Below are 16,241 nucleotides of genomic sequence, written 5' to 3' on the forward strand. Positions count from 1 at the left end.
ATATGTACACAGGACTATTTTTAATATATAGTAGAAGAACTTATGGTAGGTGGAATTAAAATGACAAACATATGGTGAAATACACTGAAAAAAACAAAACCATTATCGCTTTCCTCTGCAGCAAACTATATGGGAAACTCAGGCAGGCAAGACTGTACAGAAAACAGCATTTATAAAACAGAAAAAAAAAAAACACGAAAGAAATGTTAGCTCACTGAAGAGAATGCACCAGCATAGCTATTAGCTTGCTACATATTCTCCACATAAGTGCTTGCTTTGTCTGTCAGGTTGTAGTACACAGAGGACTCACTCAGGTTACAGAATTACAGAACAACTCAGTTGAACAAAACCAACCACCAACGTACCCCGTTATCTTTTGTGACCTTCGCTTCTGGTACTCTACTTCATCCACTGTCCATACTGCTCCTTTAACATTTTCTACTCGAACAAAACACTTGTGCAGGCTAAGATTATGACGCACTGCATTCTAAATCAGACACAAAAGGGGGAAAAGGTAGTAAAATTAATACAATTTAAGAAGGCAGCCTATGCAGTATACTTTGTTAATCTTCTTATTCTAAATCATAGTGAAAATCTCAATTTAGTTTAAGTATTAAATGCAAAATATGTATAATATTGTAAACCCCAAACTTACAAATTACTGGAATCTGCAGTTTGAACTTTGTGATAACAGAACCTTCCAAGCTATTTTAATAATAGCTGTGTCAAAACCTTCCTTTCATTGAACTGGTCTAAATTGCAATATCTGTACAAATTACAGTATCTTTGAAAATGCCAGAACAATTAGGTCAGCTCTGTTGTGTCCCTGATCAAGCACTTGGGGATGGTTGAAATGTCCAAAGGAACCAGTCCTGCTTGAGGTATTAAAATGCTAAAAAGGCTACAGTGACAAGTGTTAATTTTGCACAAAGCTTTATGCAAATAAGCTCAAAGGCATTCTTTTCATCCCTATAATAACGAAATGACAGAGTTTGTTTATTCTGTATTATTAGATGACATATGCAAGTTACTTTGCAATACTCTCCCTGCACAATAGAACATACTTAGGCTTTTTAAAAAGATTTTCTCACTAAAGTTCTATTTTTTTTTTTAACCGTGACACTGAAATTGAATTGAAAGTCTTTCCTATAACCTGACTGTACATTTTCTCAGCCGCAATTGTGCAAACAGATGTTGTTGGCTGCTTTGTATTGCAGTAATTACTCAAAATTAACATTTTTAAATCAAATTAAGTCATTCTTAAAATTTAAACTATAATAAATATACAGCAGACAGCATAATTTACTTTGAGTATTTTCCATAAATCAAATTATAAATCTAAGCAAATATTTCTTCCTGTCAAGGTAAACTGGCATATAGCTATCAAGTACAGGCAGTAATGACCTAATTCTTATTTTACGAATATAAAACAAAGTAATTTTGATGAAGATTTCTTTCTATTTGCACAAAGACAAGCTTCTGGCTTGCTTTAAGAAAAGAATTCTTAAAAAAAAAAAAAAAAAAAAAGGAGGGGGGGGAGCATAAGCAGATCTAGCATCTGACCTGAAATCCAAGGATTTGATTGATCTTAATGCCCATGGCTCTGAATATGATAATTTTAATATTAATGAGCAAATGAGCAGTTTTATTATGCATGCGATATAGTTAGAACTAATAAGCTGTTCAGAATGAGTTTTGCTGGATCCCCGAGCTGTGGAGATGAGACCAAGCTAAGATATTAAATCACCTTTCATTTCTTTTAAAATTTCTTTCAGTAAATCAAATGACGGAGCATTCACTACATTCTCTAATGAGTAACAAAAGAAAACGTAAATCTTAAACATAAATATTACTTATTGAAAAAGCTCTAAACCATATTTTCTACAGATTACCTCTGACATTTTCATCTTATAAAATACATATCAAGTAACCATGCATAAATAAAACAATTACATTCATTTACAGTACAGTACCACGTACGGTAGCAACTAATAACATCTAAACATTTTGTAAATTAAAAGCATTCTGAGCTTCACACCCATATATCTGTAATCGCTCGCCAGATTAATTTGCATTTTAAATCCAAATTAATTCACTTTAGCATATCTCACAGTCTAAAATTCTTAGTATGCTGATGAGTGCTTTGCTGCCTCTATTCTTCTCAGCTACAAACATTTTCCCCCTTTTGTACCAAATGGCTTGTGGCTAATTGATGTTTCTGACTGCTTTTTGAAATGAAAATAAAACAGTTCACTTAGTCTGTGCTGAGTGCCCTTATCTTTCCAGACGTTGCTCTTTTTCCAAAAATAGATGCACAGAACTAACGTTTTTTTAGCTCCTTGTAGGATCCAGACAATGAAGTTGTTTGGACAGGGATATAGATGAACCCTTTTGTCTAAGTAAATAAACTGCATTTATGTTCTGACAGGATAATATTCACTTTACTTTCTTTTAGTTCCAGCTGAGTAGCCATGGCCCTCACTCCTGTGGCAGCTTCAGTCTGTATGATGAGGTATGATGTGTACAAAAGGCACAGACCAAGACAAAACCTACAGCCTCCATTTGTTGCACAAGGCAAACAGACATTTTTCAAACTAATTAGCCAATAATATGCAAGAGAAAAAGTAATATAGTGCGACTAACAAAGGTGTTGATGATTGAGTGCTCACACTGTAATTAGTGTGTCAGGCCCTCATTTCTCTGCCAAGCCTCAGCTATTAATTGCACCAAATTAGAAAACTATATCAGAGGCAAAATTATTCTTTCACTTGTCATTTTGAGAGAGGGAATTCATTCCATTCAAGAGGCAGGTTAAAAAGAGGGGAAGCAGATACTAATCTGCTTATGTCATGTAAATAAATGTTCCTTGTGCTATCTGTAAGGAACTAAGCGAGGCATCTTTAAAGTGCTGGCAAAGAAGTTACCTTCCAAGTTGCTGCATTACGCCTGAAGTAAGCAAATGTCCGTGTAAACCAGCTGTAAATTTCATTAAGTGTTAACTGCCTGTCACTCGATTCCATGATAGCCTGAAATGAGACAAGATACATAGTGACATAAAATAATGGTTTACTAACTAGGCTGGATGACACTTTCTCAACCAAGCCTTACTTTAAGCATTAATGAATTTTAATTTAATCAAGGAAACTTAATTTTCTCTCTACTTACCTGCCTTATGAGAGTTGCATAAGTAAATGGAGGTCTGACATCTGCATTTTTATAAAATTCATAGTTTGGGGCAATTTCTGTAAAATAAAACCATATAAACTGGACATTAATCTTACGGGTATTCTGCACAGTACGGAACGATTGATGACATTGTTTGCTACGTGTTCACAAATTTCAAAGGAACTGTTTACTCAGGAGCACACAAAGGGCCACAGTCAAATTACACTGAAGTCTCTTTCGTGTTCCTTGATGTAAAAGTGCAAATGAAGCATACCCCAGTCAGTTCCATGCACGCCACGAGGGGTGCACCCAGACATCCAGCATGCTTCCAGCAGCAAGATCCTTTTAAAACTTACAATCTGAGTGCTTTTTTTTCATGTGGTTGTACAGCGTCAGTCAGCCACCTCCTTCCCTGCCCTATTTTATTTCCCCAGCTACGTAAAATATTCCTTTGTGAAATTTTTCACTGGCTAGCAGAGAAATGGGAGACTAATACACGTATGCAGAATTAAATATGGTTAGCACAGTCTGATGACAGCTAAAGCAGTATATGTTGCACTAATACCAAACCTTTTTGTATATTAATATCTTACGCTAAGAGAAGACGGTTTCAAACCTTGTTTTCCTTTCAGTTTTCTTTTTTTGTTATAAACATTGGCAGAAGGAATGAGAGTTGAAAAGCAGAATCTTTCAAAATCATCAGCTGTCACTGCTTCTTTGATATCCACAATTTGCCTCCAAAATATTTTAAGTTTTTGTGTAAATTTTGTGAAAATCAAAACAGGAGTACTGAACCAAAGCACCCTACCTGATGACATGGGAATGTTGTATTTGTCTGAATGTCGTCTTCGAATGGCTCCCACATTGGGTACACTGGCTGGGGTGATTACGGAGGGTCCCTGGGTAATTGGGGTGACTGGGGCCGTTGGTGTTGTGGGAGTTTGAGGTAAGCTCTGTGGGGATGTCTCCAACATGTTCTTAGACATGGTGACACTAGACACCAAATTTAGCTGTAGAAACCCAAAAGGAAAATAAAGAAAAAAAAAAAAGGAGAAAAAGGAGAGAGAGAGTTAAAAAGGTTTGACAAATGAGAGTGGATTCACTTCTACAGCTGTGTTGCCACTAATAAGCTGCAAAAGGAAGCAGCCAATCTCAACTAATTACAGGATGAAATTGTATCATAAGAACTCTAATTAGAGGATGCTGTTAGAGGTTATCTAATAATCTGCTGCAATGTTACTTAGGACTAACTCCTTCTAGTACTACCAGACTTCACAGAAAGTATGTTTGCCTGCAACAGAAACTAGCTGGTGATTATTTAGGTCTGTTGTAAAACAGATCCGGCTCCTGCTGAAACAACAATAACAACAATAAATGTAAGAAAAGATGTTAACATTCACACAAACACAACTTAAAATAAGTTGCTATTCTGACGCTGCCAGAGTGGTTTTTTTTCCTTTTTTTTTTTTTTTTTTCCCCCAGTCCCAAATCTCAGCTGAGAGGATCCAGCCAGCTGGAAAATTTTACACTGACCTTTAGTCTCCTTGCTAATTTGGTGGAATGGTAATGACATTACTACATATTCAAACAAAATTGTCTTAATTGCAAATTAGCCGGAGGAGGCTGAAAATTTTCAAATTAAATCTGATTGGAGATGGAGAGAGGGAAATGGAATTTCCTCACTAACAATCATTTGTGGCATGTGTTAACAAATATAATGAAATGTCAAGTTTGCCAATTCCTCTGGAAGTATCATTTTCAATTTATGATTACAGTGTCACTTATTGCTGATGTACTCTGGAAAGTGGGTGTCAGGGTAGAAAAAAGGAAAAAAAGGTGAGAATGTATGCAAGCTGTTTAACAGTGTGCCCTTCATTACTCCCCTCAGTAAGGCCCTGTTCCTCATTATCAAAAACTCGTATTACCTCTGTCATATTTACCATACATCTTTTGTCATAAATAGCATCCAATTAGCAGAATTTATACTCAGGGCAGCACATAAAAAGATTGCTTCCATATACTTAAATGATACTCATAAGGGGTAATCTGTAGTCTTTTCACTTTATACAGTAATTTATAGAGCTCAGCGAGAAAACCAATATTAATTGTTCTTCAGCTGTATGGAGTAACTGCAAGTGGCTAAACACAGGAAATTTGGTTTTTGTGTATAATTTAGTAACACCTGCCTTTTCAAATCCCAAATACACTTCTTAAGATAAACCTCTTTTTAATGGGGAGAAAATGATGTGTACAGCATTGATTGATCTTTCTTTGTGGATTTGTTTTACACATTTAGTCAGTAGAGAGATTTGTTAGGGAAACAAAAATTAACATATGCCAGCTAATTGTTCTTCTTTCTTGGGCAGCAGCCAGAAGAAGCACATTAGCAGTCTAATAATAACGACTGGCACCCTGAAGGCATCCCCAAGTGCATCTGTTCCCAATAAACCACAGACTGTTCTTCTGCTCGTACTCTAAGCCAGCAGACTGGACTGGGAATTCTTTGTTACGTACATAAAAAAGCTCAGATAATGCTACCAAATGCCTTATTTAATACGTTCACGAAGCTAAGAGTTTAAGCTTGTCCATGGCAAAAAGTATTTGAGGAGAGTCTGAGAAGTGAAGGCAGATTTAAGTAGCATACACTTTTCTTATGTATGGATTGTTAACCTTTGTTTTTAAATATCAAAGCTTTTAATTGTGTATTTGATTTTCTCTTGCAAGCAAGCATGCAAATTGAGGGGTGGGAGTAAGGGAAGGTTTACTTCCACAGCATTTCATTGAAAGAGGCTTTAACCTATATATTTGCCAACCAGAAAACACAACATGATAAAGCATCAAGCAGCACAACTTCAGGTACAGTGGTAATGTGCGGCCAAAACATAGTAGCCAGTATATAGTTATAGACACGTTAAAAATTACAAAAGCTACAGAAATTCTCCATCAGTGCAGATTCAAACTACTATGTTTACAATGTTACGGTAACTTATTCTCCTAGCCAGCAATAATAAGCATAACATGTTTGTAGGCATGCAATCATGAACTGATAAAATAGAATTTATTATTAACTAAAGAAAAGCATGTAAAACCTAGGATGAGCACTTAGCCACCTCAGCTCATCTGAATATATTCAAGGTTGGGTGAAACTCATTATTCAGGACTCGCAGCCTTGATAACTTTGATTTTCATCCATCCATAGCATGGCCAAAAGGTACCATTTAATGAAGTACCATTCAGAGAGTAAATGGGGTCATATAATAGACAGTGCGGTTGCACCTTGTGTTCATGTACTGATAGCTGTTAAGGGTGCAGTGATGAACCAACAGAGCTCATTTCTCCTTGGTAATAAATTCATGCTATTAATATTTATCAAATGTGTGGGCCGTCTCAACTGAGCCACTGCACATGAGACCATAAATCTCTACTATCATATCAATTTTGAAGCTTCTTTTGTACAGTGTATAAATTTGGGGGGGGTGGGAGGGAGTTGTATTGACCACTCTTCTTTCAAACCAATTTGAGGCCAGTAGTGCAGCTCACCACTTCAGATATCTCTAGTTCCAAAGGGAACTTTAAACTGTGGTTTCATTTTAAATCGCTCATCTAAGATTCTGTATTAATTGCCCACCATCAAACGCAATTAGCAATTCTTTCATGTGTGGTTTATGTAATGTAATACTTCAATTACATTATTCATTCAGGTTCTGTTTTGGATTATAGGCTGAAAATTCTTTATTAGTGTAGATGTAACCATGCTGCTGGAGTTTTAAAAAATTTACTGATTGAATAATTAATTGGAAAAGAACAAGCTGCAGATTCCTGATGGATTTATGAGACAATTATTCTGTCTTGTGATTATCTACATTATACTATAGGAAGGAATGAGAAAAATAATCTTATTGAAATGAGACAGTCGCTTAAAACTGTAAAGAAACAATATTCTCAAAATTTTGATAGACTACAGATCATCTGGGGTTAAAATAATTAAACAGCAGAAATGTGTTCTGAAAACCTTTTCCCACACAGTTCAGCAACATTTTGAACCCAACACGAATTGCTTGAGACATCCGTGTGACAGTAGAACTTCACAATGCACAGAAATGGAAAAAGCCCTCAGACTGCTCTATTCAGATACAAGCCACACATAACAAAATTAAAGTTCCTAAGCACATTTTCCTTCTAGATAATCTACAATAAAAATTAGAATTTAGTTAAGACTAATGAAAGCAAAAATGACACATCTAAATTTTCTCTCACAAAGGTAGGGGTTAAGGAAATGCTAACGCTTTCTTCATTCATCATCAGATTATAAAGTGGGTCCTCAGACAAAGATTTTCTTTGAAGTACGTGGAGCTGGAAACACAAGAGACAGAGTATGCTCTCCTTTTACGTAAACACTATCTGGGCGTGATATCCAAGCGTGCTCTTTAAAACAGATTGTGTTTCTTCTGCCTACATTTCCTGACTTTGATGGACGCAGATTTTCATCGATACCCAGCATTTCATCTTCAAGTGCTAGCATATCCTTTTCATATTTGCGAGAACTTGAACGTACAGAGGTTGCTGTCACGGCTAACATTAATGAACAGTTAACATATCACACCACTTGCATTATAAGCCCAGTGTGTCTCTGCATACAAGTCCTGTGATGCCTGTCACCCCAGCAGTACAGAACTGGACCTCCATCAGACAGTACTTCTGAATCTACGTTGGGTGTAACGAAGCTTGGCTCTGGCTGCAGTTCCAGCCACATGGCTGGGCCTGCAACAGTGCTCTGGAATGGCCGTGAGCAGTCGTGACTTCCCAGTGTCCCTACATCACCACAGGAGATGCTTAACAGTGCGCTCTCGGCAGAAATCAAGCAATAAGTGTGTTTAAAAATCATTATATTTGCTGGATATGATAGGATGCTCCTTTGTTTAAGAATAACAACTTGTTTATTGGTGTCTCTAGTAAGCAATTTAAGAAATTTTCTAAGTACTTGCATTCTTTTCTTTTTACATTTTCTTTTTATTGCCACAGATTTCAGTGAACTTCAAATCCATCAAAGTGGGTTTCATTCTAGTATCTGTGAATCTATCACAAAAAAAGATACTCTCTCCAGTTTCAGTCTCAAGGCAATGATTTGGACACTTATACGTGTACTTTGTTTAGTGTCACCTATGGCGTAGATTGGATAGATTTTGTAAAAGATAGCATTACTTTTAAAGAAACATACAATTTGACAAGCTATTGCATTTTACTTTCATTTTATTGCCGTATTTTTCATCACACTCATTGTTTTCCAACTGTCACTAAATTGTTCATTTTCTTAGTCTGCTACATTCATAGACCTATTTACTGTTTATAAAGCAATATGCACTTACAGGTTTTGGAGATGGCTTGGGCTCCGAGGGTCGCATGTGCAAGTGGGTCATCATTGCTTGAAGACGTTCACGTTCTTTAGAAAGCTGTTAAGAAAGAGTGAGATCAGAAACATTTTAGAAATGACTGATACAGCTATTTTATTGCAGTGATACATCTTATCATTGGGCTTGTCTCAGTGTAATGATTCCTGCATATAAAAGTCTATGTCAGTAGAAACTTATCTGGGAGGAAATGCAACTTTGGGACTTGAAAAAAAAACCCACAACTTTTACAGCCTTTCATATGCTAAAAGGTCAGAGAAAACAAATAACACTTCATCTTTTTGTCAATAAGAGAATTGAGGTCACAGTTGCCTCGACAGTAACAAGTTACTAAGACCATAAATTAGAAGGCCCATAGTGTCTCTTTAAAGTCCTGTGGACACTGTTAGCTATGGACTAGTGCCAGCAGCTGTGAAGGGGTGAAGGGTCCTCAAAGCACAGAGCCTGCCAGGATTGTCTCCACACTTCATCCTTTCCCACTGAGGTCCAGTTAGTGCCCCCTGCAATCTGCCATCATCAATCTAATTCAATAGAGTGACAGAGACCAGGCAGTGTGAAACGCTGAACTCTGCCACCGAGTCGGCATCTACACTGCGCTGAGTCTCATTACAACTGATGGACCCTACCTCACTATCAGTCAGAGAAAGCAAAAAATGGCATAATTGGTCACACTGCAAGCTAAATCTTCAGTTGTGCTCTTAGATTACAGCATATCCTTACTAAACGGTAAACAGTTCTTCAGGAGCCCTTAAATTGCCTTTACAAAACATCACATTACTGAAACCTGCATCTTTTCCTAACTGATACCGTTTTCTCTTTCTGTGCTACATGAATGTTTGTACTCTCAGACTCCAATTATTAAATAATAATAATAAAATACAAACATGAAGAAGTGTTTACAATATGTTACTTGTTGATGGAAGTGTCAGAACCTAAAAGAGGAAAATGTATCTTACAACATGAAAAGAATCATTTTTTTCAAATGAAGAAGAAATGCTTGAAGTCATATTCTGGTGATGCTGGCTTTGGTTATAAGCAAACCGATTACAACATTAATTGAAACCTGAATCACTTGGTGTTTAACACTGATATTTTCCAGACTTCTATAAGTCTTTCTTGCATGAATTCAGCTCAAAAGTTACACCTGTAGACTGAGATTGGACGAAGCAAACCAGCTTGTAATTCAAAACCACAGGAAGCTATCTGTATAGCTGCAGATATTCTGGGTGTATGGGCTAAGATTTGGTCAGTGCAACTTTCATTAAAAGAGCACTTGAGGCAGAGGGTGGGAAAAACGTTTCTCCTTTGGCTTTATACTACATGTGCGCTGTTTTACAGACAGGCTATTTGCCATGACGTAAATCCGTAACAGAAAATTAAGTTAACACTGTCCTGTAAATCTTATAAAAGAAACTACGGCTTTGCCTGGGTTTATAAAACTTCCACTTCAAGGCAAATGACAATAAATGACATTGTTTTACTTTCCCCTCATTGCATTGGGTTTCCAGTATTAAAATATGAGAGTCTATTAGTTGGCCTTGGCTGAACGAAGAACAAGTATTCTTGCATGCACAGAAACAGCGAGGCGACATACTCTACAAGGCAAGAAAGCTGAAAGGCGTACGTCTTTTTTTCCCCAGGTATCTCCACAAAATGGAAAAATGATCTCAGTTCCTCCCTGCATCCCTTAGGTTCCCCTGCACTCTTCCAAGAGGGGATGGAGTCCTGACAAATGCCCTCCTGAACAGAAACACACGATTTGAGCATCCTGCACAGTCATTCTGGGGTGCCAAGCCTCAGCGCCAGGTAAGTGTTGTTTCAATACTGGGAGACCCCGTAAGGTACATGGTGCTTCGTCAGAAAGGTGGATGGAATGTCACATATATGCAGTGAGCCCTAGTGGTTGGTGCTTGACCACATCACCCAAGTACCACATTTCCAGACACGTGGCTGCTTGGGGACCCACCTCCATGGAGAACTCCTTGAGTGGGTCTGACATTACCCTGTCTGCTTCCAGAAAAATGCCCCCCATTGGGCAGGGAGCTCAGCTGCTCCTCTGTCCAGCAGCACAGCACAGGCACGCATTGGGTCTCAAGGGGCAGAAGGCGTCCTGACCCAGCATTTCAAGGAGAGAAGACAGCTTGGATCCAGTCCCTGCTCCGGGGACAGTATTTTTCATTTGTGATGAATGGCATTAGGGTCTTAGTTCAAGCAAAATACTGTAGACAATGATGATGTTAGATAATTACTGCATAATTTATAAGGTGAAAAAATCTTAAAGTAAAAAAAAAAATCATGAATATCAACAAATTTCATGCAAGAAACATACAGCTTTAAGCCACAATTATTAAGGCAAATGTTTTCAAGTTAGTTTAGATTAATAGTAAATAAGTAATAGGATGATACATTTGTGTAACAAACCTGTATTTCTAACTGCTGAACCACTTGCATTTGCACCCGACACTGAGCAGTGCTTCTGTCATCCAATGCATGTTCATTGTTAAGGTGCCTAGGGAAGAAAGAGAACACTAATAAGACAGTGTTAAGATCAGGAAAATTTCTTTATGAGTCCATTTTTCTCTCCTGTGCATATGGCTTCTATTAGTTTCAATGGGAGTTATGCAAAAAGATCTAGTTAGAACGTGCCTTAGATAAAACAATACAAAGAAACAAAATTGATTATTTCATTTAGTTCCACAAACTTTCCCGTGATGACTGCCAGATGCCCAGTTCCTATCTCCCAGATCACAGAAGCCATCTAAAAGCCAGCGTAGCTGGTTGTCAGCATTTGGTCGTCACTGAGCTGTTCCTGGTGCAGATGAACAAGCACCTTATAAATGATACTTCAAAAGACATAATTGCTTTTAGGCTGCTTGAACTACTGTGAATCAATGTAGAATTGTTTAGATTTCTCCATGTGACCTTCAATCATTAAAGCACAAGCAACAACAGAACGTTCTTTCCCCTCCCCAGAACAGAGCCAGGAATGACAGAAACCATAGGGGAACATCACTGATTTTCACTGCAGGTTCTGGAAGGAGCCTCTGAAGATGATGGCAGTTATCCATGATCTGAGGAACGGTGCACAATGTAAAGGCATGTGAAGGAACAACTACACACCTTACACACACAGCAAGCCTCCTGGGAGAGATTCAGGCTACGCAATCGTGCCAGCTTAGCAAAAAAACCCACACTGCAGCAGGGAAGGAGAACCACAGGGGGTGGGTATCTATACATAAAGTACAGCCCACGCCTGAATGGCTGTGTCTCATAGGATTCAGTGGGGTATATACAACCTTACAGAGCTCATTCAGCCCTGTTTTTTTCTGAAGGACAGTGATTTCTGTTTGTTCTCTTTCTTCCAGGATCAAAGAAATCCCTCGTGGAGCTTTAACAGTGGGTTTGCTGCTCTCCTGTGAGAAAACTTAAGGATCAGGCTGAAGAAGAAATGGGAGCAAAGGAGTTTTAGCTTTGAATGTGGATTTCCTGGCTACTTCCCTGTTTGCAAGAAGAGGTAAGTTTTGTGGGTTCACCGATGATCTTGCAGCTACAGGAACTATACGCTATTTGTACCATGAAGAAATACATGTTAGTGGCTCCGAAAGTAATGCCTCCTGTTTATCTCCATGGAAACTACAACAGCTACAAAGAGCACAATAATACTACTTGAACAAATTCTCAGCTACAAAACACTATTTTTGAACATAGCACCCTTAGCTATACATTTTTTCCAGCAATGAACAAGAGCCTGCATTCCACGCTTGTAAATCTGCACCAGCACAGGTGACCCACCGTTTCTGCTGCCTTAAGGAATGGAGGAATTCAACGACACACCTTTGCTCCGCACACACTTCCATGTCAGACACCATTCTGTCAGACTGCCCCTCTGCTGCCATCTGTCACACAGTAACAGTGTGTAATGGAATACTGGTGGGAAGTTTCAGCCCCTACTGCCATACCACCAACATCTGCATCTGATGTCGTGGGCCGACATAATGACATAGGAGGCATTACTTTTGGAGCTGCCCAAATTTCCCCTTTTTCACTTTCTAGCAGAAGTACTGACAGAATTTCTCACAATGTTTCCCAGAAAAAAGTGAAAAAATAGGGTGGACAGATATTTTACTTCTTCTGATTTGTACCTTCAATTTAAATAACGACATCAGAGTTCAGGGCACAAGCATGGGGTCAGCGGGGGAGTGAAATGAGACAGTCAAGTTCTGCTGTCCTTGCAAGAGGAATGGCTGGGGAAGATGCAAGTAACTATGAAAGCCTTTGCTGTTACTTTTACTATAAAGTTGTTTACCGGTACTCCTGCTTGGCAGTTTATGTTAAAGTACCACCAAGGACAATACATCTCCACTGTGTGTGACATAAAACCTACAGTTTCTTTATTTTCAGTGGAACTCACCTCATTACCCCGCGGATACAAAACTGCACAATCCGTGCAAACAGTAGGAAGCTGTTCAGAATGTACCTTTCACTTGTTTTCTGAATTTCTGATTCAAAATAATTTTACTCCCTCAGTTATACGACAGTGTGCAGTGTACTAATGTAACTGTCCAATGTTTTCAGTTAATTGGATACAGAGATGTTGGAAAGGGAACTGGAGAGAGACTTTCCCTATATATCATCACCACTATCAGCAGTGCGCATCACCGTGTTTCCACGTGTGTGTGCACAGAACACATGAAAGTAAGCAATGGCGTAGGATCTCCTGGCCTGCGTCTGAGGTTACTGCCTTCTCATGATTATTTATTAGTTATTGCAACACCATATGTTTGCACAACACCTTACAAAATAGAGACAGACACAGTCTTTGCCCTGAGGAACTTTAAATGTAACAGCAGGATGCAGTGTGGGAGAAGAAAGTCTGGTGCAGTGTAATTTCACAATGATTACATGGTAGCTCAGCAGACTGTGGCCCATTCCTTGAGAGTTAACACAGTAATCTTCAGAAAGTGGGAAGAGATACGCACCCCTTATGCTGTATTTTCACATCACGTGGCTGCTTCTGCTGTGCATTTTGGAGAAAAGTTATTTTATGGAAACATTAAGAATGTAAAAATTGTTCTAAGTATTATTTTTCTCTGAGGTTTTTTTTTTTTTTTTTCCTGTGAAGTACGCTTATTTATCATGCATGTACAGGCAATGTAGGGAAGGAGAATCAAGATCTAATGCATTTTTAAAAATCTCTAAGATAACTTTTCTCTCTATAAAGTTGCTGTAGTTTTAGGGTCCAGTATGCTGCAATTTGCCAAAAAACGACACACATTCTTTCCTTCAGCAAGCTGGGAACCATTCCCAAGTGTTGTATTTTTTTTTCGTTGCTCCTTGCCATGCCTTTTAAGTTATGTGGAAGTTGTGCTGGTCAGCTTTCATATTTCATCAACATATTCCCAATCTTCTATCTTGTCCACATCCTTTACTAATCTCTTGTTAACTTGATTTACAATTGAGAAAAACACGGGTTATTTTTTTAAGGGGAGGAAATATTTTGGAGGATTGGGAAGTGTTCCTGAAGAGATGAGTTATTGGTTTGAAAATGTGAAGCAGACTGTGCAATACATACACAGCCTCTTTCATTATTCTGCTGTTTATTCGGTTGTTGAAAGAAACAGGATTTTCTCTTGATTATATTTGCAGTGTATTAGGAAGTAACGAGGCAAATTATGAGCTACACAAAGCATTGTAAAGCAGACTGGAATTAATGTATTATTGACAAGAAACAGCGCAGCATGTTTTAAGAGATAGGGAATTACATACTCTAGGAATGCCCTGGAATAAAACCTGAAGTTTTTACTACTGGTTTTTATTTTGCAAACAGATTCAGACTCTGAAAAGCAAAAGATAATACACCATTAGAGGGAGAAGAGAGAGAGTTTCAACAAAAATTGTAGTGGACGTTTACCTGTATCAATTAACCTCTATATAACTCGGCACTCTTGTCAGTCTCTCTCCATAGCAGCCCAGGACTAAAATAGCAAAGCGCTACAGGTCAGGATGAGGTGCACTGGCAGAGTTACATGGAGCAATACACACAGAACCTGCCTGTGCTTCGCTCAGTTCCAGCCTGAGCTATTATAAGCCTGCCTTTAATAAGCACTCAAATTCAGTCGCACATTTTTAAAAGGAGAGAGTATTCTTCTAAAACATGATTGTTTTCTGTTATAAAATTCAACCCGAAATTCTTCGGAAGTGTTGGAAAAGAATCTTTACAGCTTCAAAGTGTCATTGCCAATTATGCCCTTTAACGTTTCTAATTACGCGATTTAACTTCATTTTTTAAGAAATGTGACACATTTACCTCCGAGAAATAAAAACAGGATATTCACAAAAGTAAGCAACAGGCTAAGAATTTTCATCCTGAAGAATTTATACTAACATTATTATCTCTACCTCTTAAAGTGTGCATTCCTGTCGGTAACTACAAGACATACAGCACACATCCGTTTCCTGTGTTTGTGTACACATGTATCGATGCACAGATAAATACTAATAAAGTGCAAGACAGTAAAGGAATTAATATGACAAATAGTTTGGCACTTCTGATCGCCTTGCATTAGCTCACTAAGGTTTTTAGGTTTTAACACTTGTTTACATTTTAGTGATACTCCATCACTGTATATTTAAAGAGCGAAAAAAGTGTGGAGTGTTTGCATTGATACGCTCAAGTCTTAGAAACCCATTCAATTTATCTATGCTGCTTTTATTAGACCAGAGACTGCAGACTACAATAATAGTCAATGAGGTTTTGTCTTGATTGAATTTTTCAGTGGAACACAAAAGAACCTTGCCATTAAAATAGTCCTTTATTCTCCTGTATGAAGGCGAAAGGTTTTTAAAGTGTTGTGATGTTCAGTAATGAGCCTCTATCTAAATTATCATTGGTGACAAACTCACAAAGCACTTTTCGAGGACACATAGTTATGAAATGCCAGAGCTGCCACTTTCTTTCCTGTAATTATAGGCTAGCTTGCAGCCCTTCAATGATCATTTATAGAACAGCCTCCAGTGGATTACTGAGAACTTGAAAAACACATACATACCTCTGCCACATCTCCCTTTCCTCGCTATTGTTTACCAGTGATATGTAAAATAGTAGTGCCTATTCATTCCCCCTGCTTAATTATGCCAATCAAAGTACAGAAATAGTGTCAGATATAAATACAACGCAACATGACTAAATAAATAGGCTCGGTATTAACATTAAATTATGAATTTATGTACTTATGACTATTTTATACCCAAATTATTCTCTTTTATGCTTTTATAACTGTCTCAGGTACTACATATTGCTGTTAAAAATTCTCTATGATTTATAAATCAAGAATGAGATAATACTGAAAAATGAGAGGATTGGTGGATTTTCTCAGTCAGTGCCTAATTGCTGTTTCGAAATGCATATGCAAAAGGACATTTCATTAATCATTTAATCATGTCCCTCGCAGGAAGTTGGAACTAATGTTGCAAATACCCTTTTCATATGAATGCTCCATAATACTATCTTATGCATTTGATATATTGCATATGTCATAAACTGTAGCTGCTTCAAAAGGACCAAGTGGGTTGTTATCCCTGAAGATGCTTGTTACAAAACCTTTATTAAGTTTTTTTTTTTACTTATTGCTAGTTCTATTTCACAGCTCCATTCTAGTCACCAGTAAT

The 16,241-nt window shown here is 37.8% G+C and overlaps 1 protein-coding gene across 1 annotated transcript in view; it reads right to left on the reverse strand.

Moving 5' to 3' along the window:
• Positions 1–16,241, reverse strand: part of FOXP2 (forkhead box P2) — a 356,192-nt gene that overhangs the window by 32,381 nt on the left and 307,570 nt on the right. Inside the window, exons 10-15 of the mRNA XM_021384892.1 lie at positions 10,995–11,082; positions 8,532–8,615; positions 3,974–4,175; positions 3,166–3,242; positions 2,925–3,026; positions 366–487 (exon numbers count right to left, since the gene is read on the reverse strand). Coding sequence (XP_021240567.1) covers positions 366–487; positions 2,925–3,026; positions 3,166–3,242; positions 3,974–4,175; positions 8,532–8,615; positions 10,995–11,082 — 675 coding nt within the window. The remainder of the gene's footprint in view (positions 1–365; positions 488–2,924; positions 3,027–3,165; positions 3,243–3,973; positions 4,176–8,531; positions 8,616–10,994; positions 11,083–16,241) is intronic.

Source organism: Numida meleagris, chromosome 1 (assembly GCF_002078875.1).
Source record: "Numida meleagris isolate 19003 breed g44 Domestic line chromosome 1, NumMel1.0, whole genome shotgun sequence".
In the NCBI taxonomy this organism is placed as follows: Eukaryota; Metazoa; Chordata; class Aves; order Galliformes; family Numididae; genus Numida; species Numida meleagris.